The sequence below is a fragment of the Sinocyclocheilus grahami genome, unplaced genomic scaffold (assembly GCF_001515645.1).
Source record: "Sinocyclocheilus grahami isolate Dianchi unplaced genomic scaffold, SAMN03320097.WGS_v1.1 scaffold1343.1, whole genome shotgun sequence".
In the NCBI taxonomy this organism is placed as follows: Eukaryota; Metazoa; Chordata; class Actinopteri; order Cypriniformes; family Cyprinidae; genus Sinocyclocheilus; species Sinocyclocheilus grahami.
In genome coordinates this window covers 230,369-248,590 of record NW_015506522.1, presented here as the reverse complement: position 1 = coordinate 248,590, position 18,222 = coordinate 230,369, and the positions used below count along the sequence as shown (strand labels likewise).

The following is an 18,222-nucleotide window of genomic DNA, read 5'->3' as shown; positions in this document are numbered from 1 at the left end:
ATATATATATATATATATATATATATATATATATATATTTATATATATATATATATATATATATATTAACTTTTTAAGAAACCATATAACAGTTAATTATGTAGCCAGAGTTAAACATTACCAATATATATCTTCTTTACCATTACCTATATATTTTCTTAGCAGCTTTCAAGTAAATATTTAGAATTTTTCCAAACCAATAACAACATACAGAACATCAATGCACGAATACATGATAATATATTTTGTTTTATACATGTATTAAGTAAAAAATACATGGATACATCAAACTATGCTGATCGCCAATAGTTAGGTAGCCTACAGATCAAAATATCAAATTATTGCAAATTATTAAAAAACAGAAAGAAAGAAAGAAAGGGGTTATTAAAGTAAAATAAATAAATCTTATAATCCTATGATTCAAGGTGTAACTGAAAACAGGTTCCCAACATTCAGTCAAATTAAGCTATGCTGCTATAAATATATACATTTTCCCCAAACAGGTAGAGGTGCGTCCCGTTAGTCAAGCAGAAAAGACTGGCCTTCCACAAAGCCAAAATAATTCCACATTGAAAAGGTAGACTAATCTATATTCGGCTGAGGCTCTCCAACAAATCTGGCCATGCAGCCTCGAACGATTAATCCAAAATATTTATTTTCACTTGTGTTGCTCGTTTGTTCTAATAGATAAAGCGTTGTTTGCCTAAACAAAGATATAAACTTTCCACTTGCATTTTTATATTAAAATGCGAAAAATCCTAACAGAAAGAGTGAGACGAAAGGGTAGATGTGTCTGAGACGGGACGCATCTGCATTACCTCGGTGTTCTGCAGCGGATTAGCGTCAGCATCGACCGACGGCGCGCGGCGGCTGGTAATGAGGCGCAGGAAGTTTTCAAGGTTTCCCGTGGACAGCGAACTGCTTTCACCGTAGAAGCGCAAAACATTTTGAATTAAACTTTCCTCCATAGCTCTATCCTTTCGATATGAATAACTTTACCGAACTATCCGAGAACGAGTCGACAGTCAAGACGGATGGAAACCACATGCGCACATTCGAACTAATAACAGAAGCCACAGGTTAATAAATGAGAAACCCAATTCTTTCATTTCCTTTTCAGAAATGATTTTGCAATCTCCCGGAGGTGGGAGGAACAGCTATTTGTCGACTTTACTAATCAGTCGCAATCAGTGATACTGCACCTCTGACGTGCCCTGTATTCCTCAGCAGAGACCGCGCGAGGAAACTGCTGCTGGACGGAGAGTCAAAGAACAGCACATGCTGCTGCCCAAACACTGCTATACCAGCCATCACTCCCTGTGTCAATGAAGCCTTTGTCTGCATTTGCGCTTTTCCAGACATTCTTGCAACGTGTTCAGGTCTGACTTGAGTAACGTTACAGTCATGGAAAAGAACAGAATCTCAATATTTACACATTTCTTAATCAAGCCAATTTTTTATCAAGATTACTGACCAACCATGACTTGTGTTTTTCAAAAATAGTCACATTATTAACTAAAAATTAAAATAGGCTTACCCTCCTTGTGAAGGGTGTCAATGATTGTCTTCTGGACAACTGTCAGATCAGCAGTCTTCCCCATGATTGTGTAGCCTGGTGAACCAAACTGAGAGACCATTTTGAAGGTTCAGGAAACTTTTGCAGGCGTTTTGAGTTGATTAGCATGTCACCATATTCTAATTTGTTGAGATAGTTAATTGGTGGGTTTTTGGTAAATGTGAGCCAAAATCATCACAATTAAAAGAACCAAAGACTTAAACTACTTCAGTCTGTGTGCACTGAATTTATTTAATACACAAGTTTCACAATTTAAGTTGAATTACTGAAATAAATGAACTTTTCCACGACATTCTAATTTATTGAGATGCACCTGTATTTGACAACAATGGACTATGCACTTTGTTTTTATATGGTTAGACAAATAATATTTTAATATGTATATAAAATAAAAGTAGTCTAATAATTAACAGGGTCGCCCTGAGGACGCAGTGTCCCACAATCTTTTATTAATTTGCTTTGTATAGTTGACAACTTGACAAGCATATAAATTCAGTAGACATCCCTGAGAGACGTGATATGAAGATTTGCAGTGATTTCTTCAGCAGTGGTGGGTCTCCATGCTCCAAAAATAACTGTGGACTTTTTAGACAGCATCAGGAAGCCATTGACATCAAAGTGACCAGGAATATTGTCAACATCCAGCCAAACATACACAGCAGGAAAGGAGCAGTGCAGAGTCACGAAAAAGTTCTGCACAATTCCAGTGTCCTTTACCGTAAACTGCAATATACAAATAAAATAAACCTGTCAGTCAGTTGAGGGATTCAATTTCTTAAAGACAAGCTCTTTGCTTTCAGTAACATCTCTGTTTGTGAACAAACACATTTTAGGAATGTAGTAAATGAGTGAATTATCTAAGGTGGGTGGGTGTGTTTGTAAATGGTGAGTGTGTGAATGTATGGTTCCTACCGTGATGTTGGGTTTCTGCAAACCCTCTGCATATCGTGGAGAGCTGAGGAAGATGTGATTGTGAGGGCTGATCAATTGACCTTCCGGACTACTGAGATGAAAAGCAACTATGCATGAGCGCCGTGTGCAGTTCCCACATTGCATCAGCAGACCAGATATAGAGTGCTGAAACACAAGGGTGCTTCCTCCTGCTTTTATTTTAGTCACGTTGGACTCTAAAGAACAGACGGCGTTAAAGCTGCTCCAGCTGTGTAATTTGACCTGTGAACATGAGTATAATATGACAAATTCTGGTCAAAATTCATAAATAAACTAATGCAAGTAAACACAAAATGAAAACGTTTACGCTATAGCACCAGAAAGTCTTGTGGTACTATATGAGGTCTGTCCAAAACAAAGAATTAGGAACATGCTGTTTTTGTCTAATTTAGAGACATTAATTAAATAAATAGTTTGCCCAAAAATTGAAATTAGCTGAAAATATACTCACTCTCAGGCCATCAAAGATGTAGAGGAGTTTGTTTATTCATCTGAGCAGATTGGGAGAAATGTAGCATTACATCACTTGCTCACCACAGGATCCTCTGCAGTGAATGGGTGCCGTCAAAACGAGAGTCCAAACAGCTGATAAAACTTCAGTCCCTCAATTAACATCTTGTGAATTGAAAAGTTGTGTGTTTGTAATAAATCCATCATTAGGGCACTTTAACTTTAAAGCACCGCTTCTGGCCAAAATACAAGTCCATAATCCATAATGACACTTTGTGCAGTGAAAAAGGCCATTCATTCACTGCTGTCCTCTCACATCAAAGTCAGACATATTTGTTTAGAACTGTTTTGGACTGCTGATTGTAAACAGTGCATGATTTGTGCATATTCCTCTCCTGATTCAGACAAGACAACTTTTTCACTGAAGAAAGCAATATTATGGAAAGAGTACTCCTATTTAAGCGTATTTAAGCTGGAAGCAACGGTTTAAAAACACCTTAATGATGGGTTTATTAAAAACAAGCAGCTTTTCACTTCACAAGATGTTAATTGATTGACTGGAGTGGATTATTGTGATGTTTTTATCAGCTGTTTGGACTCTCTTTCTGACGGCGCCCATTCACTGCAGAGGATCCACTAGTCAGCAAGTGATGTAATGCTACATTTCTCCAAATCTGATGAAGATACAAACTCAACTACATCCTGGATGAACTGAGGATAAATACATTTTCAGCAAATCTTCATTTTTGGGAAAATTATTTCTTTAATTCACTCTCTTAAAATTTGCATTAATATTCTAAATGAAAATGTCAAACGATTTTAACATTCTCTGATCATTATATAATAACCAAAAAAACAACAGTCAATGTTACAAAGCACTACCATCTTACCTTAGCTTTGACATTGTGCTTCTCAGAGTGGCTGTCAGAGACACCATAGATCAGCAGGTCTCCTTTATCCTCAACCCCCGCTGAGAGTATAGGAGCATAAAAATCTGTAGCCCAGTAGTGTAGCATTTTCCATTTACCACCAAACTCTGAATGTACAAGAGATTTCCCAGTCAACATACTTTTATGCATACTTTGACTTTGCATGCTCATGTGCACATATAAATGACAAATTCAATTAAAAAAAAATGAAAAACGGTAGCCATGAGCATGAATCATTTACCAACAGAGGACCAGGAGGGCCCCTGCCAAATGTCATTGAGCTGCCAGTAAAGGGTGCCCATCGTATGACCTTTGCCCTCAACGATGTCACTGCGGCTGCAGCGGTAGAATTCTGTTTGGATCTTCACACACTGTGCCTGCATCACCTGTTCAAACCAAAGTGTGTCATATTGGGCACATTACCAATGTCCTGGAAAATATTTGAGATATACACTACTGCTCAAAAGTTTGGGGTTGGCAAGTTTTTTTTAATCTCTTATGCTCACAAAGGCTGCATTTATTTGAACAAAAATACAGTAAAAACAGCAATATTGTGAAATATTATTACCATTTAAAATAACTTATCTATTTTAAAATGTAATTTCTTTCTGTGATGTTACAGCTTAAAGGTAATGTGTTCACCTGAGTGATGTAAATAGTGTCTCTATATTTCTGCACCGGGTCTGTGCTGTTAGGGAGAATATAATGAAGTTCTGCTTGCTTTAGCATCTGCTGATTGCCATCTTCATGATGCTGCCGATGAGCTGAGAAATTGCTGCTAAAATCCCAGTCTGAAGACACTGAAACCTGGTTGAAGTTGGAAAAATAAGAGTGTTTGATGATGTTACATTCGCCTTTGAAAAAGAAGCATGCTTCAAATCTATATTATATTTTTATAAAAAAATGCTTGCAAATAATGAAATATTAATGAAATAAAAGGCCATTTATGTGTACCTAAAAAGAGTACGGTTTCATTGGGATCAGAACATAAACTAGTATTAGGTGTTCCACACTGTGACTGTCAGATCTGAAAAAGCAGACAGATTTGTATTAAGTCTAGTACCTTACTAAGTGTGGACAATGAAGGCCAGGACTGGAAGCCATACTCAGAAGCAAAGCGTGTGCGAGGGAAAGCAGTCCAGTCCCAGCAATCCTTGTAATAGCTATAGTAGTGGGTGTCTCCATAGTGGGGGTCATAGGGGTCTTTAGCCACCCAGCCTTCCTTCTCAGACTCAACCCCATTGGTTGGGCTGGACACTAGAAAAGGACGGGTGCTGTCCTCCTGAATTAAAGCACAGCATCATTTGGTAAAGGCTTAAGATGGTACTTTAATGTTATTGTGTGTGTATCTCAGTCTCACCTGCAGAACGATGTCTCTGATGTTCTCAACATATAGATTGACATAGTCTTTCACGTACAGTGGTCGCGCAGCAACAGATATGTTGAACCAGTCAGTTGCTATGGCAGCTTCATTCTCATTGTTCCCACTCCAGATGACCACAGAGGGGTGAGATTTCAACCGTCGGACCTGAAAAAAATGTCCATATAATTGTAAATAATAACCGGTGGGTCAATAATGCTCATTTTCTTTCTCCTAGACATGTAATTTATGTAAAGATACATTAAAAATGCCATTCACATATACAATGGCTTGAATACACTTCTTCTAAATTTTTAATTAAAATTAATTTTGAAATATTTTGGGGTGCAGTTCTTATTAAAACCGCTTCTCTTAATAATAGTTAAAAAAACATTTGACCCTTGCAGCAGTGTTATTAGTATTATTTATATTATCATAGTACTTAATATTTTTGATTAGCTTTCTTTTTTTTATTTTTATTTTAGTTTAAGCTTTATTAAATTTATGGAGTTTTGTCATTTCTATTAGTTTTAGTTTTTTAGATTTTTATTGAGCTTTAATTTATTTTAATTCTATTTTAGTACTTACTAAAAAAACGTATTAATTTTTTTTGTTGCCAAACAACATTTCTAATTATCATTTAATTGTTTTAATTGTATTTTTTTCATTTAATATTTATATATATTTTATATATATACACATATATATTAGTGCTGTCAAACGATTAATTACGATTAATCGCATCCAAAATAAGTTTTTGTTTACATAATATACAGTATGTGTGTGTACTGTGTATATTTATTATGTATATATAAATACACACACATGCACCTATATATTTAAGAGAAATATGTTATGTTTATATATAAAATTTATTTATATATAATATAAATTACATGAATAATAATATATACATGTAAATATTTTCAATATATATATATATATATGTTTCCATTTTATTTCAATTAACAACAATTCTTAATAGTGATAATACATGATATTTGTATGTAAAGTATCTTCTTTTGTGTTTAACATAAAAAAGAAACTCATATAGGTTTGGAACGACATGAGGGTGAGTAAATGACAATTTTCATTTTTGGGTGAACTATTGCTTTAAAATAATGATTAAGGAATGTACACTCACTGTATCCAAAATATATGGAAAAACATATATAATTGTTCTATTCAAATATACACTCACCACATTACATTTTAGAATCATTCCATTAAACGTTTCTTAACACTCTAATATGTTATTAACATTATTATTTGTCATTTATTTGAGGTGAACATAACATATGAGAGTACAATGTATGCAAACCTGCTGAGTGACCTCTTCCCTCACTGTCTGTATAAAATCCTTTTCTGTAGGGTACAATGCACAGGCAAACATGAAGTCCTGCCAAATCTGACATAAGAGCAAACGAATAATCAAATCAGTTTTCATTTAAAGCATGTCACAGGTGGAACATGTCTTATAATAAGCTTACCATGATTCCATACATATCACACAGGCTGTAGAAGATATCTTGCTCATACACTCCACCACCCCACACTCTTAAAGTATTCATATTGGCCTTCTGTGCAGACCGGAGCAGGATTGTGATCCTGCAATGCCAATGCAGAAACATAACAAGATGACTAAAGCTTCAAAGTGATTTCACATTAAACAGAATTCAGTCTGGCCATTGAACTAGGCTGTTTTAGGCTGTAAATCTACTCACATGTCAGTGGTCACCTGGTCCTGAAAGGCATGAACAGGAATCCAGTTGGACCCCTTCAGGAAAATTGGTTTCCCATTGATCCGGAAGTAGAAGCTGAGGCCAGGGGAGGAGGGTATAGGCTCCTGGACCAACTCCACTGTGCGGAAAGCAACCTAAAACGGAAAACCACAACACAAGAATGAAACGATGCTGATTGAGGAAAAATAAATAAATAAATAAAATAAACAGAGAGAGACATTACCATTCGGTCTGCATTAAATGTCTCTCCACCCTCCAAGTTGACATCTATAGTCAGGTAATATAGAAACTGCTCTCCATGTCCAAACGGCCACCACAAACTGACACTCTTAAAGTGAACACATTTGTTATCATCATATATATCAAGGTTATTATTGTTAACTAAAACTAAAATCATAAAAATATTTTCATTATTTGAAATAAAATAAACATTAAATGAAATAAAATATTTTTTAAAAACTTGATTAAAATAACTAAAACTGAAATAAAAATGAATAAAAATTCTATAAGACATATTTTTAAATATATATATATATATAAATGTCCAAAACACAACAAAATTACTAATTCAACTATAATAAAAACTAAAAATGAAAACAGAAAATATAAAAATAAAACTCATTTTAAATATTAATTAAAAACTATAATAGTATCCCCAACATCTCAATGGTACTAAAATAACAGTGATAAATGTGATATTTCCTCTGCAATGTATGTTAAAATGACACGGAGTGGTCATAATGAAGCAAACTAGACCTGATCTCACCTGATTGAGCTGTAAGACAAAGGACTTTTTACTCTGCCCAGGTGTAAGAGACAGTTGAAACTCTGCCTCTGACTGCAGTAATGGTATGGACAGATGGACAAGACCCTTAGACGCAACAAAAACGTCAAAGAACAATTCCACTTCAACATTCCAGCTTGAATGTTCAGAGTCTGCATACAGAGAAAGACAGAAAAACATGAACAAGAATACAGAAGAAAGAGGGTTTTGCATATTATGTTGATTTGTTTTGCTATTTATGTCTAAAACCCCTTCTCCTTCATATGCAAATATGCCTGTGTACCATATTTTGGACTTGTGGTATAACTGAGAACCCTTGAAGAGTTGAAGACTTCCAGACGAACTCCCTTCCAGATGCCCAGAGTGGGGAAAGATGGACCCCAGTCCCAGCTAAATGAGCTTTGAGCCTGAAAACGCCAAGAGACCAAAAACTCAATTAGGAAATCAATAACAATAAAGTTTTTTAGTATATTAAATACATATTGGATACATATTTATTTAACCTCAGTACTTCAACAAAAAACAAAAAAAGAGGTATATCGCCATATACTCTAATAAACATTTTGGGTTTGTGAGTGTTACAATGTTTGTACCTTTCGGATAAAGTTAACATGACACTCTCCTTTCTGTACAGGAGGAGGACAATCAGGCGGTACCCTGTATTCAGTGTGGGCATGACTCCTCTGAGATGCATATGTCACAGCTGACATAATCCACACCTGGAGAACATTCTCTTCATCCTTCAGCAATCCAGTGACTTCAAAATCCTCAAGAATAAAAAATATTATGATTTCATTAAAAAAAAGTGCTTTTTAAGGACAACCATTGTTTTTATTATTATGCTAGAGTCTGTCAACATACATATAAAGCACAATTCAATAGAACTTGTACTTGTATATGAAACAGTTATTCATTTACATATCTGCGGAACATGTTGTCTGTCTTTCCGATGGTGACTCCATTCAGAGAAATTGTAGAGACTGTGTCCACTCCTTCAAACACTAGGACGGCTTTTCCTTTTCCTCTGTAAAGAGCACATTGTATTCATTCTGTGGTACTGTCACACTACTGCCATCATATCATAAATCATATCCTTGACACTCTAGCTCTAGATGTACGGTACAAATCAGAGGGTAGGTTTAGTTGGACTGACTCACCTAACATGAGTAGGTACTGAGAATAATGTAGTGTAAGTCCAGCTGTCAAGTGAAATCCATCTGTAGGCCAGGTCATTAAACCTATAATATGGATCCTGTTGACACAGAATAAAGTTTTTAGGAACACTAATGTCAGTGTTTGGACTGTTAATACTGACTTCAGAAAATGTGTTTGTACCGAAATGAATCCCTGACGCTGCAGAGCAGTATGAACACAGCCTGGTACCTCCGCACTGAGAGAAACAGATGAGTTTGAGTTCATCAGCTGCCATTTCCCGTTCAGAGAGATAACATCAACTCCCAGACCGGGTCTCTTCACCTCAGACGCGAGTGCGCCGTCAAGAAAAGGGACCTCTAAAAGGTAAAAGCATGCAAAAGACCATACCACACGATTCATGTTTATTGATCATGGCAAACTTGATACTACCAAAGTCATTTCTGTATTATATAGTTGAATCACGGGACGTGAAGCCATAAACACACACCGCCCTAATGTTTTGTGCTGCACTTCCCGGTTCAAATCAAAAGCACAAGCGATCAGCTGCTCTCTCACGTGGAAGCAAAGACATCCGGTGGCGTTAAGGGTATGCGGTTGTCAAAAATTATTCAAAAATAATGTTAGGATTTTAAACACAGAATTTTAACAATGCTTGAAAATTAAATGTAGTAGCGAAAACAGCTAACGTTAGCTATTCAAGAAGTGAAATTATTTTAGAAGGGCTTTCCAGCTGTCAAGTGAAATCCATCTGTAGGCCAGGTCATTAAACCTATAATATGGATCCTGTTGACACAGAATAAAGTTTTTAGGAACACTAATGTCAGTGTTTGGACTGTTAATACTGACTTCAGAAAATGTGTTTGTACCGAAATGAATCCCTGACGCTGCAGAGCAGTATGAACACAGCCTGGTACCTCCGCACTGAGAGAAACAGATGAGTTTGAGTTCATCAGCTGCCATTTCCCGTTCAGAGAGATAACATCAACTCCCAGACCGGGTCTCTTCACCTCAGACGCGAGTGCGCCGTCAAGAAAAGGGACCTCTAAAAGGTAAAAGCATGCAAAAGACCATACCACACGATTCATGTTTATTGATCATGGCAGACTTGATACTACCAAAGTCATTTCTGTATTATATAGTTGAATCACGGGACGTGAAGCCATAAACACACACCGCCCTAATGTTTTGTGCTGCACTTCCCGGTTCAAATCAAAAGCACAAGTGATCAGCTGCTCTCTCACGTGGAAGCAAAGACATCCGGTGGCGTTAAGGGTATGCGGTTGTCAAAAATTCTTCAAAAATAATGTTAGGATTTTAAACACAGAATTTTAACAATGCTTGAAAATTAAATGTAGTAGCGAAAACAGCTAACGTTAGCTATTCGAGAAGTGAAATTATTTTAGAAGGGCTTTTATTATGCCTGCACTGCTACCTAATCCTCGCAACTAGAATCTTTTGAATTACTCGCTAAAACATTAATTCACTGATTTGTTCAGTTATTTCTATACTATAAGTGGATTTTCATTTATTTGAACGCAGGAAAGCATTCACGCGCTTTAAAGGGATATCGTTAATTCGCCCAAAAATGAAAATTTGGTCATCATTTACTCACCCTCATGTCGTCCCAAACCTGTATCAGTTGCTTTCTTATGTTGAACACAAAAGAAGAGATTTTGAAGAATGCTGGTTATCAAACAGTTGATGGTCCCCATTTACGTCTATAGTATTTCTTTCCTGTGAAATACTGTGGAAGTCAATGGGGACCAACAACTGTTTGGTTCTTCAAAATAATCACTATCTTTTTTGTTTAACATAAGAAAGAAATAGGTTTGGAACGACATGAGGGTGAGTAAATGATAACCCATTTTTGGGTTAACTATTCCTTTAAAACGAGAAATATGAGTCTGTCAGTGAAAGTGAACAGAAATTATTCACAAGATTTGTTAAAAAAATTCATTCAATAACATCACAAGGTTTAAAATTTAATTCAAGACCATGTGTAATTAGAAAACATTTTATGTCTGAATTCTCATCACTTGCTAAATTATTAAAGGAATCGCAACTGTTTGTATCTTACAATACTAAATTCTCAAGATAAATATTAATTTGTCCTTACCAAACCTTATGGAGTACACTAATAATCAGATGATTAATTCTAAATGATTCATGATCGACTTAAATGGTAATTTCAAGTGATAAACCATAACATCACTTTCCATATTCAATATAGACTGTTTTTTCACATATGTTAATTTGAATACAGACAGTTAAATTCAAATAGAAAAAACAAACACACTGTATGAGTTATACATCTTTATTGAAAGGAAAAAGTAGCGGGACTTTAAATATTTAAGCCAATCGATTAAGTTGTATCTCAGTGTCACGGATGTGAAAAGTTGGGCCAAGTGCCGATGAGAATTTTGCAAATCTTTACAAACAGGATATAGGAATCAGTCCCAATCTCCCACTGATGTACAACATCTGACCTTTTCTCCTGCGTTTGCATGCATTCCAGGAGTAAGGCCCCAAAAAAGCAGAACAACCTAAAGACATTCTCTCTCCGAGCGGCTCAGAGAAAACACACTCTGGTCATACAGGCATGTCGTGTTGTGGAGTGAAAGGAGTTGATTGGTAAAGATCAAAGACAGGCAGAGCTGAGAGTGGAGGAACTTCCGTCAGACTGGCGAGGTCCATTTCAAGACTTTGTAGTGTGGAAAGGCCAGGAGCAGGCCTGCATTCCTATTTGAGCAGAAATTTAATGGGATTGTGCCTCCATAAGAGACAGATGGAGAGATATGGTCTTGCAACAGTGTCCAAAACATGAGAGAACAAACAGTGTCTAAATGTGTCCAGCCAACATCACATGGCATATTTCTGAGTCCATTCCCGCGCTATTCTGTTGTATCTGCAAAGAGGACAGAAAACATTAGACATTTGAAATCAAGTGACCCTTCGTGCAGCCAAAATGCAGTTCAGTTTCGAACCTTTCTGATGATTCCAATTACTATGTAAATTCTACTTTATTAATGATGTACTTCAGTTTATCATGTTCATAAACATTTTTGCTTGAAGATTTAAGGCAAGACACCCCAGATGAATAGGAAAACAACGAATACACATTGATTGATTACATTAAGAATTGCAAAAAAAAAACCATCAACCTGTATTACACTTTTCTGAAATTTCATATTTAAATAATCAAATTATCTAATTAAATAGGCACTTATTTACATACATTTCCTGAACAGAAATCTGAACATTGGATAAAATCAGGTAAATCAGGAAAATACTGTTAGCAGCCAGAAAGAAAAAAAAAATCACAATATTTTAGGAATAACTACACGTATAAAATCAGATGAATAGTATATGACAAAACCCCTCTGTAGAATCCCTGAATAGGAATAAAACTGTAAAGTGTTAAGTTCTAATTCTGAGAAAACTGCCTTTAAAGATATATATTTTAATTCAAATCTACAGATGCAAATAAAGTACGATAAAATAAACACTTAAAAGTGTAGGTTTCTTTCCACTAGTCTGAACACATTATGAAAAGCCAAATAACCCAAAATTTTAAAGGAAAAATGTTTAGCCTGTAGCATCTTGCCTTAATGTATAATATATTTTCTACTAGCATCCTGATGCTTTCTCATGCAGTGCTATAACTAGCTCACACAAACCAAAAATGCTCAGCCATTACAATTTACAGCTCTAACATTTTTCACCTACTTAAAAAACAAACAAACAAACAAATGTCATGCTGCTGTAAGACTTTATGGCTGGCCATGCTTACTGCAAGGTTTAATGCAGGACTAAATAAACCCTATCAAATCACAAGACACTGCAGCGTTTGAGAAAGATAAAAGCATATCTGACTTTTCACTTGAAAACATTCTGTGCTTTTTTTTCTCAGTCATTTCAGAAGAGACATGATAGCATGTATTAGTGATGCACACCTGCTGTGGCCACACGCTCATGCTGCACCACACCGGAAGCAACAGTTTGCAGTGCTTCACTCTCTCTACAGTACCTCTAATGTTCACAATGCAGAGTTGACTTTCACCTACAGCATGGCATATTTCTCTGTCCATTCTTTTGCCATTCTATTATACCTGACAGAGCATGACATAAGGTGCCCTTATTTATTACATATTTTATTTTTTACAACAGATATTGATATTATCTGTGATAAAACAAAAGCTGTAATTGGTGCTGACTGCATTCAAATAATATTTTTAGATCAGACTTACAATGTAAATGTAACTGGCTTCTCTAGCAAGCAAAAAAACCAAATGTAATAATAATATATATATATATATATATATATATAAAATTGCTTTCACTTATCAAGCATAAGCAATGATTTTTATGGTCTTGCAAAAGAGATTTAAAGATTAAAAAAAAATTGTAGTAAGTTCAAATGAACCATAAGTGAAAGATAACAAAATACAATAAAGAAAAACTGACAAAGCAAAAATGTAAAATATTTTAAAATAATGTTAAAAATAGCAAACAATGTATAATTTAAAAATAACAACATCTATACCAGATGTTGCGCATGCGTGTAAGAGAATATAATAATTGCGCTTCAGTCTGTACTTACTTCTCTGTGTCTGTTTTATAGATTCGTGCAATCTCTGGCACAAGAGGGTCGTCTGGATTGGGGTCACATAAGAGTGAGCAGATGGACAGGAGAACTACAGAGATGTAGACACATACATCATGTCATTGACATACAGCAAAGGGAATTCAATTATACAAAATATCACGTTGCTTGTCCAATCAAATTAGTCGACTGGAGGCTAGCTTAAAGGGGTCATATGATGCGATTTAATTTTTTCCTTTCTCTTTGGAGTGTTACAAGCTCTTGGTGCATAAAGAAGATCTGTAAATTTGCAAAGACTAAAGTCTCAAATCCAAAGAGATATTCTTTATAAAAGTTAAGAGTCAGCCACACCCCCCTAAAACGGCTCGTTCGAACACGCCCCCACATATCTACCTCACTATGTGGGAAGATTTGCATAACACCACCCAAATGTTCACGCAAAGAAAGAAGGCATAACTTTTATTCTCGCTGTAGTATTGTTGCCGCTGCCGCTGCGTCGTGAAGACGCTGTGTGTTTCGCTGTGAAAGCGAAACTACTTAGTTTGGTCTTCCAAAAGAGGATGATATCCACTTCGTCATGCCTGGAGCTGATCCGTGCTGGTTGCTGAGGGAATACATCAACTTAGTGCTGTGGATCGGTGGATCGTCTTTCACCGTTTTCACCGCTCCTTCGCCAGGACCGCCGTTCTCGACCCCGCTGCCTCAGCTCACTCTTGCCCGGCTTCAGCTCACGCAAAGCTGGGGCTTTCGCTCATGCTAGGCCGCTGCGTTTTTCGTTGTGAAAGCGAAACTACTTTGTTTGGTCTTCCAAAAGAGGACGATATCCGCTTCGTCATGCCTAGAGCTGATCTGTGCTGGTCGCTGAGGGAATACTTCAACTTAGTGCTCTGGATCGCCGGCATATTTTATGGAGGACTGTTTACTGATCCTGGGAGAGTAACGTTAGACTAAAATGCCGGCAGTTCTGACTCACGTAAGTACGTTTTCTTTTATCATTTGCCATTGATGATTCAAACGTGAGTTTTGGGCAATGTAGAGTAGCACTTGTTGTTTGTCATTTCTCCGATCACAAATGCAGACAGGGTTTTATGTTTACGCGGCACGATGCAACAACGCGTAAAAAGACAGTATAAGTCATTATAATCAGTAATTATGTCCCCACTGGATGCAACAAATGCCTCGTTTGTAATGGGTTTTAATGTTTTTGTCTCATCGCTCTGGCCGGACACGCCATCACAGTATGGTGAGGGGCGTAACATTTCCGTCTCACGCTTGAGGTATTCGGCCAATCACAGCACACCTCGCTTTTTCATGAGCTTTGTCAAAATCAACGCATTTCAAAAAGGCGGGGCATAGAGGAGAAACAATAATGTACAGTATGTGGAAAATAATGTGTTTTTTACTTTAAACAGCATAAACACATTTCATTACACCAAATAATGTTCTTTTTAGCAGCATCATATGACCCCTTTAAGTATTTATTATAGGCCTAATGTGTTTCCATTATTAGGACTAATTGTTTCTAACCATTTTCTAATAAAGGAACACCTATTATAGTGTGTACCTTTAGAAATAGTAAGTGCAGGAGACCACTGGGACCTGAGGATATCCAGACAGATGCTGCCATTACTGTTTATGTTGGGATGGTAGATTCTTGTAGTAAATGCAACCTAACACAAAGAAAACAAATGTTATACACACCTACAGTCAAACAGGTGTTTTTTTGTTGGTTTTGTTTTTGAAGTTCTTACCTTTGGTGGTTTAAAGGGGTAATCTGTTGGGAAGTGTATGGTTAGGAAAAAAACACCACCCTGATATGGACTTTCATTCTGTTTTTAAATAAAAAAGGGAAAAATATGTTTAGTACATTTACACTACTGTTTGAGGTCAGTAAGATTTTAATTTTAAAAAGTGATAGTAAAGACATTAATAATGTTACAAAAGATTTCAATTTCAAATAAACGCTGTTTTCTAAACTTTTTATTCATCAGAGAATCCTTCAAAAATGGTTTCCACAAAAAAAATATTAAGCAGCATAACATTAATAATAATTGGCTCATAAGAATGATTTTTGAAGGATGAAAATTCAGCTTCACTATCACAGGAATAAATTACATTTAAAATATTTTAAAATACAGTTGGTTTAAATTGAAATAATTTCAAAAATGTTTTACTGCATTTTTGATCAAATAAAAGCAGCCTTTGCAAGCATAAAAGACTTTTCCCAACAACACAGTTCGTACATTTTACGTCAGTATTACACTATTCAGTAACATGCTTCTGCAGCAGTGTTTTATTGTACTCACCGGCCCCATGATTGTTGCCTGCCAGTGGAACACTGCAGGAGAGATTGCATGTAAAGCATCAGTTTACAGTAAATACATTCAGCCGTAAACACCACACAATATATGTAAAGTCTGTGATCTCACCATCATCCCCCACTGGACCAGCAGAACACTGTGCAGGAGGATCACGCGCCAAATCATTCAGTTCCTACAGGGAAGAGCCAGAATGAGTTTCGTGAAACACAAGCACACAGAACTACTGAAAAGACACAGACTCTCCAGAACGAAGGGTCAATAATGGCGCTTTGCACTTTTATCACTGTGGTGACAGCAAGATGAAACCAGCAGAATGAATGTGTAGCAGCACAATGTATTTATAGTTCCAGAGGGGTCATGAGGGAGAAGAGCTGGAACACAATCTGAAGCCCACAGGCATGTCCGTCTGCGCTCCCTACTTTAGGAGCACTACGTTTATTTTTATTTCAACATGTCTGTTGAGTGGGAAGACACCTGAGGGTATTTCATGACAGGGGGATAGAAAACTGCCAGCAATCTAGAACTTTTCCATTGCACAACTACACACAGGCTGGAACTTCGCAACTCACTGAGAAATTGACTTCATAATATGGATACAAAACTATTTGGAATCCCAAATTGAACCTTGCAGCCCCTAAAAGGTCAACTAAAAGAGAAGTAGTAAAAAGGGACCTCGACGTCAAAACGTTTAGGAATGATCACATTAATATGGACTTAATTAATAATGAACTAAAAGACTATTTTAGTTTTGTTTCATTTCATAAGACTAACTATGGTAAGAATTTACTGCCAACACCACGAGGCAAAGTGCCAATACTACAGTAATCATTTATTATGAATTAAATATCGATGTGAGATTTATCATTTATAATCTAAACATCTTATAATGCCACCTATGACATCGAGACTGTCTTCCGTAAATAATTAGTAGCCGTCAAGACCATTATTCACACTGGTTGACAATTAAAACTGTATACACAGACTTATGGAAAATAAAATAATAATAATATAAAAAACGACAGGTTTGATGTCCTTATTAATAAACACAAAAAATCATTCGTCGCTAGTATCAGGAATAAGCATACATAAGCAATACGCCGACACGCTGATAGATGACTTAAATATTCACTGATACACTGGTTTATAATATGTCTGGCTGATATATTTATACTCGATATAATTTCCCACTTACCTTATGGATTCGTTTAAGCGCCATCTTCCCACTGGGTGTAGTGGCTCCTGAATAACTAGCGCCCTAGATCTCGCTCTCCTTCTCAATATGTGAGCTAACCTGAGAGCTAGCCAGCTGCCTAGATAAAAAGTAACATTAAAAATGTCAGGATGTCAAACAATATGTTACATTCAACGTCTAAAAAAAATGCTAAGGCAATCAAACGCGTGAATACAGACAGGCCCTGACCCTGTCGGTGACTGTAATGCTGATGTGTGTATACTTCTCTTTCAGTTTGTCTGCGCTGACAAGATGTCCGAGAGCTTGTTGTTAGCCTCTTCTTCTCGTGCGGATTAAATGGCGAATTAAAGCGCAATAATGAGGCGAGCGCCACCGTGAGCGCTGGATGACAGCACTAAATAACTAAACAATATGAACGTTTTTAAAAAATGACAACTCACAAATTGCCAAGAAGGAGAATTATAAAGGGATTATCCAGAAGCATTTTACGCACTTCTTTGGAAATTAAAGGTAAATGAGATGAAACGCAAAATGCCTAATGGATGGTACAGTGAAACCTAGACAATGGCAAATTTGAACAGCAAAAGGGGACATTTGTGAAAGGTAAGTGACTTCACCATTGGGCCTTGAATACAAATGAGTTCAAATACAACTCTGTCCGAGCTATGGTACAAAGATGGTATCAAATTCCTTTGGACATTTGATGTATATCATGGCAGGCCTGTGGTTTTGGGATGACTCAAATCTCGAATAACTGGATTAAGGAAGGATTAAAGTTAATGATTTAAAACAATTATAATTTGTATACTATAAAATATATTAAACATGTATTCATTATAAAAACTTCCATGGAGTTTTACTATTTTATTAATTTATGGATTCTTGGACAAGGCTATTATTGGAGTTTTATGATTTTATAAAAATTAATTAGGCAATTTATTCATCCAGGATTTGAGGGAGTGAATGAAAATCCTTTTGGCTTTTTAATTCTTGTTTTGTCCTAAATGAAATCATTTTGAGGCCCCCTGGTTGAGAACCACTCATCTATGGGATTTTTTTTTTGTATTCAATGATAACCATATTCATGGTATTTTAAAAGCTAATTCAAGGTACAAAGAATAGTATTACAATGGTGCATATACACAAAAAATGTGACTCT

General features: G+C 36.2%; 2 protein-coding genes and 1 long non-coding RNA gene across 8 annotated transcripts in view; 1 reads left to right on the top strand and 2 right to left on the bottom strand.

Annotated features, from left to right (window-relative positions):
• Nucleotides 1-7,669, top strand: part of LOC107569422 (uncharacterized) — an 11,977-nt gene extending 4,308 nt beyond the window's left edge. The window contains exons 2-3 of the long non-coding RNA XR_001606898.1: nt 788-791; nt 7,659-7,669. This is a non-coding gene — a long non-coding RNA (uncharacterized lncRNA). The remainder of the gene's footprint in view (nt 1-787; nt 792-7,658) is intronic.
• Nucleotides 1,913-9,497, bottom strand: LOC107569421 (beta-mannosidase). Of its 3 annotated transcripts, XM_016255520.1 has the most exons (18): nt 9,435-9,497; nt 9,128-9,303; nt 8,950-9,044; nt 8,711-8,816; nt 8,386-8,559; nt 8,076-8,199; nt 7,775-7,944; nt 7,232-7,336; nt 6,991-7,142; nt 6,757-6,874; nt 6,588-6,674; nt 5,267-5,434; nt 4,970-5,188; nt 4,549-4,713; nt 4,148-4,292; nt 3,868-4,013; nt 2,489-2,749; nt 1,913-2,299 (listed from the first exon to the last, which is right to left on the bottom strand). In XM_016255520.1, the coding sequence occupies exons 2-18, from the start codon at nt 9,209-9,211 to the stop codon at nt 2,069-2,071; spliced, it is 2,550 nt and encodes an 849-aa protein (XP_016111006.1). In that variant the 5' UTR covers nt 9,212-9,303; nt 9,435-9,497; the 3' UTR covers nt 1,913-2,068. The 3 variants fall into 3 exon arrangements, with proteins under 3 accessions (XP_016111006.1, XP_016111005.1, XP_016111008.1); XM_016255519.1 differs by having other exon boundaries at nt 9,128-9,469; XM_016255522.1 differs by lacking the exon at nt 1,913-2,299 and having other exon boundaries at nt 2,509-2,579; nt 9,128-9,469.
• Nucleotides 9,498-11,253: 1,756 nt separating this feature from the next.
• On the bottom strand, nt 11,254-17,415 carry LOC107569418 (ubiquitin-conjugating enzyme E2 D2-like). Of its 4 annotated transcripts, none has more exons than XM_016255517.1 (8): nt 17,326-17,415; nt 17,064-17,181; nt 15,980-16,043; nt 15,857-15,888; nt 15,302-15,379; nt 15,115-15,220; nt 13,548-13,641; nt 11,254-11,852 (listed from the first exon to the last, which is right to left on the bottom strand). In XM_016255517.1, exons 2-8 carry the CDS (start codon nt 17,085-17,087, stop codon nt 11,807-11,809), a joined length of 444 nt encoding a protein of 147 aa, XP_016111003.1. In that variant the 5' UTR covers nt 17,088-17,181; nt 17,326-17,415; the 3' UTR covers nt 11,254-11,806. The 4 variants fall into 4 exon arrangements, with proteins under 4 accessions (XP_016111003.1, XP_016111001.1, XP_016111002.1 ...); XM_016255515.1 differs by having other exon boundaries at nt 17,292-17,376; XM_016255516.1 differs by having other exon boundaries at nt 17,278-17,375.
• Nucleotides 17,416-18,222: the final 807 nt, after the last annotated feature.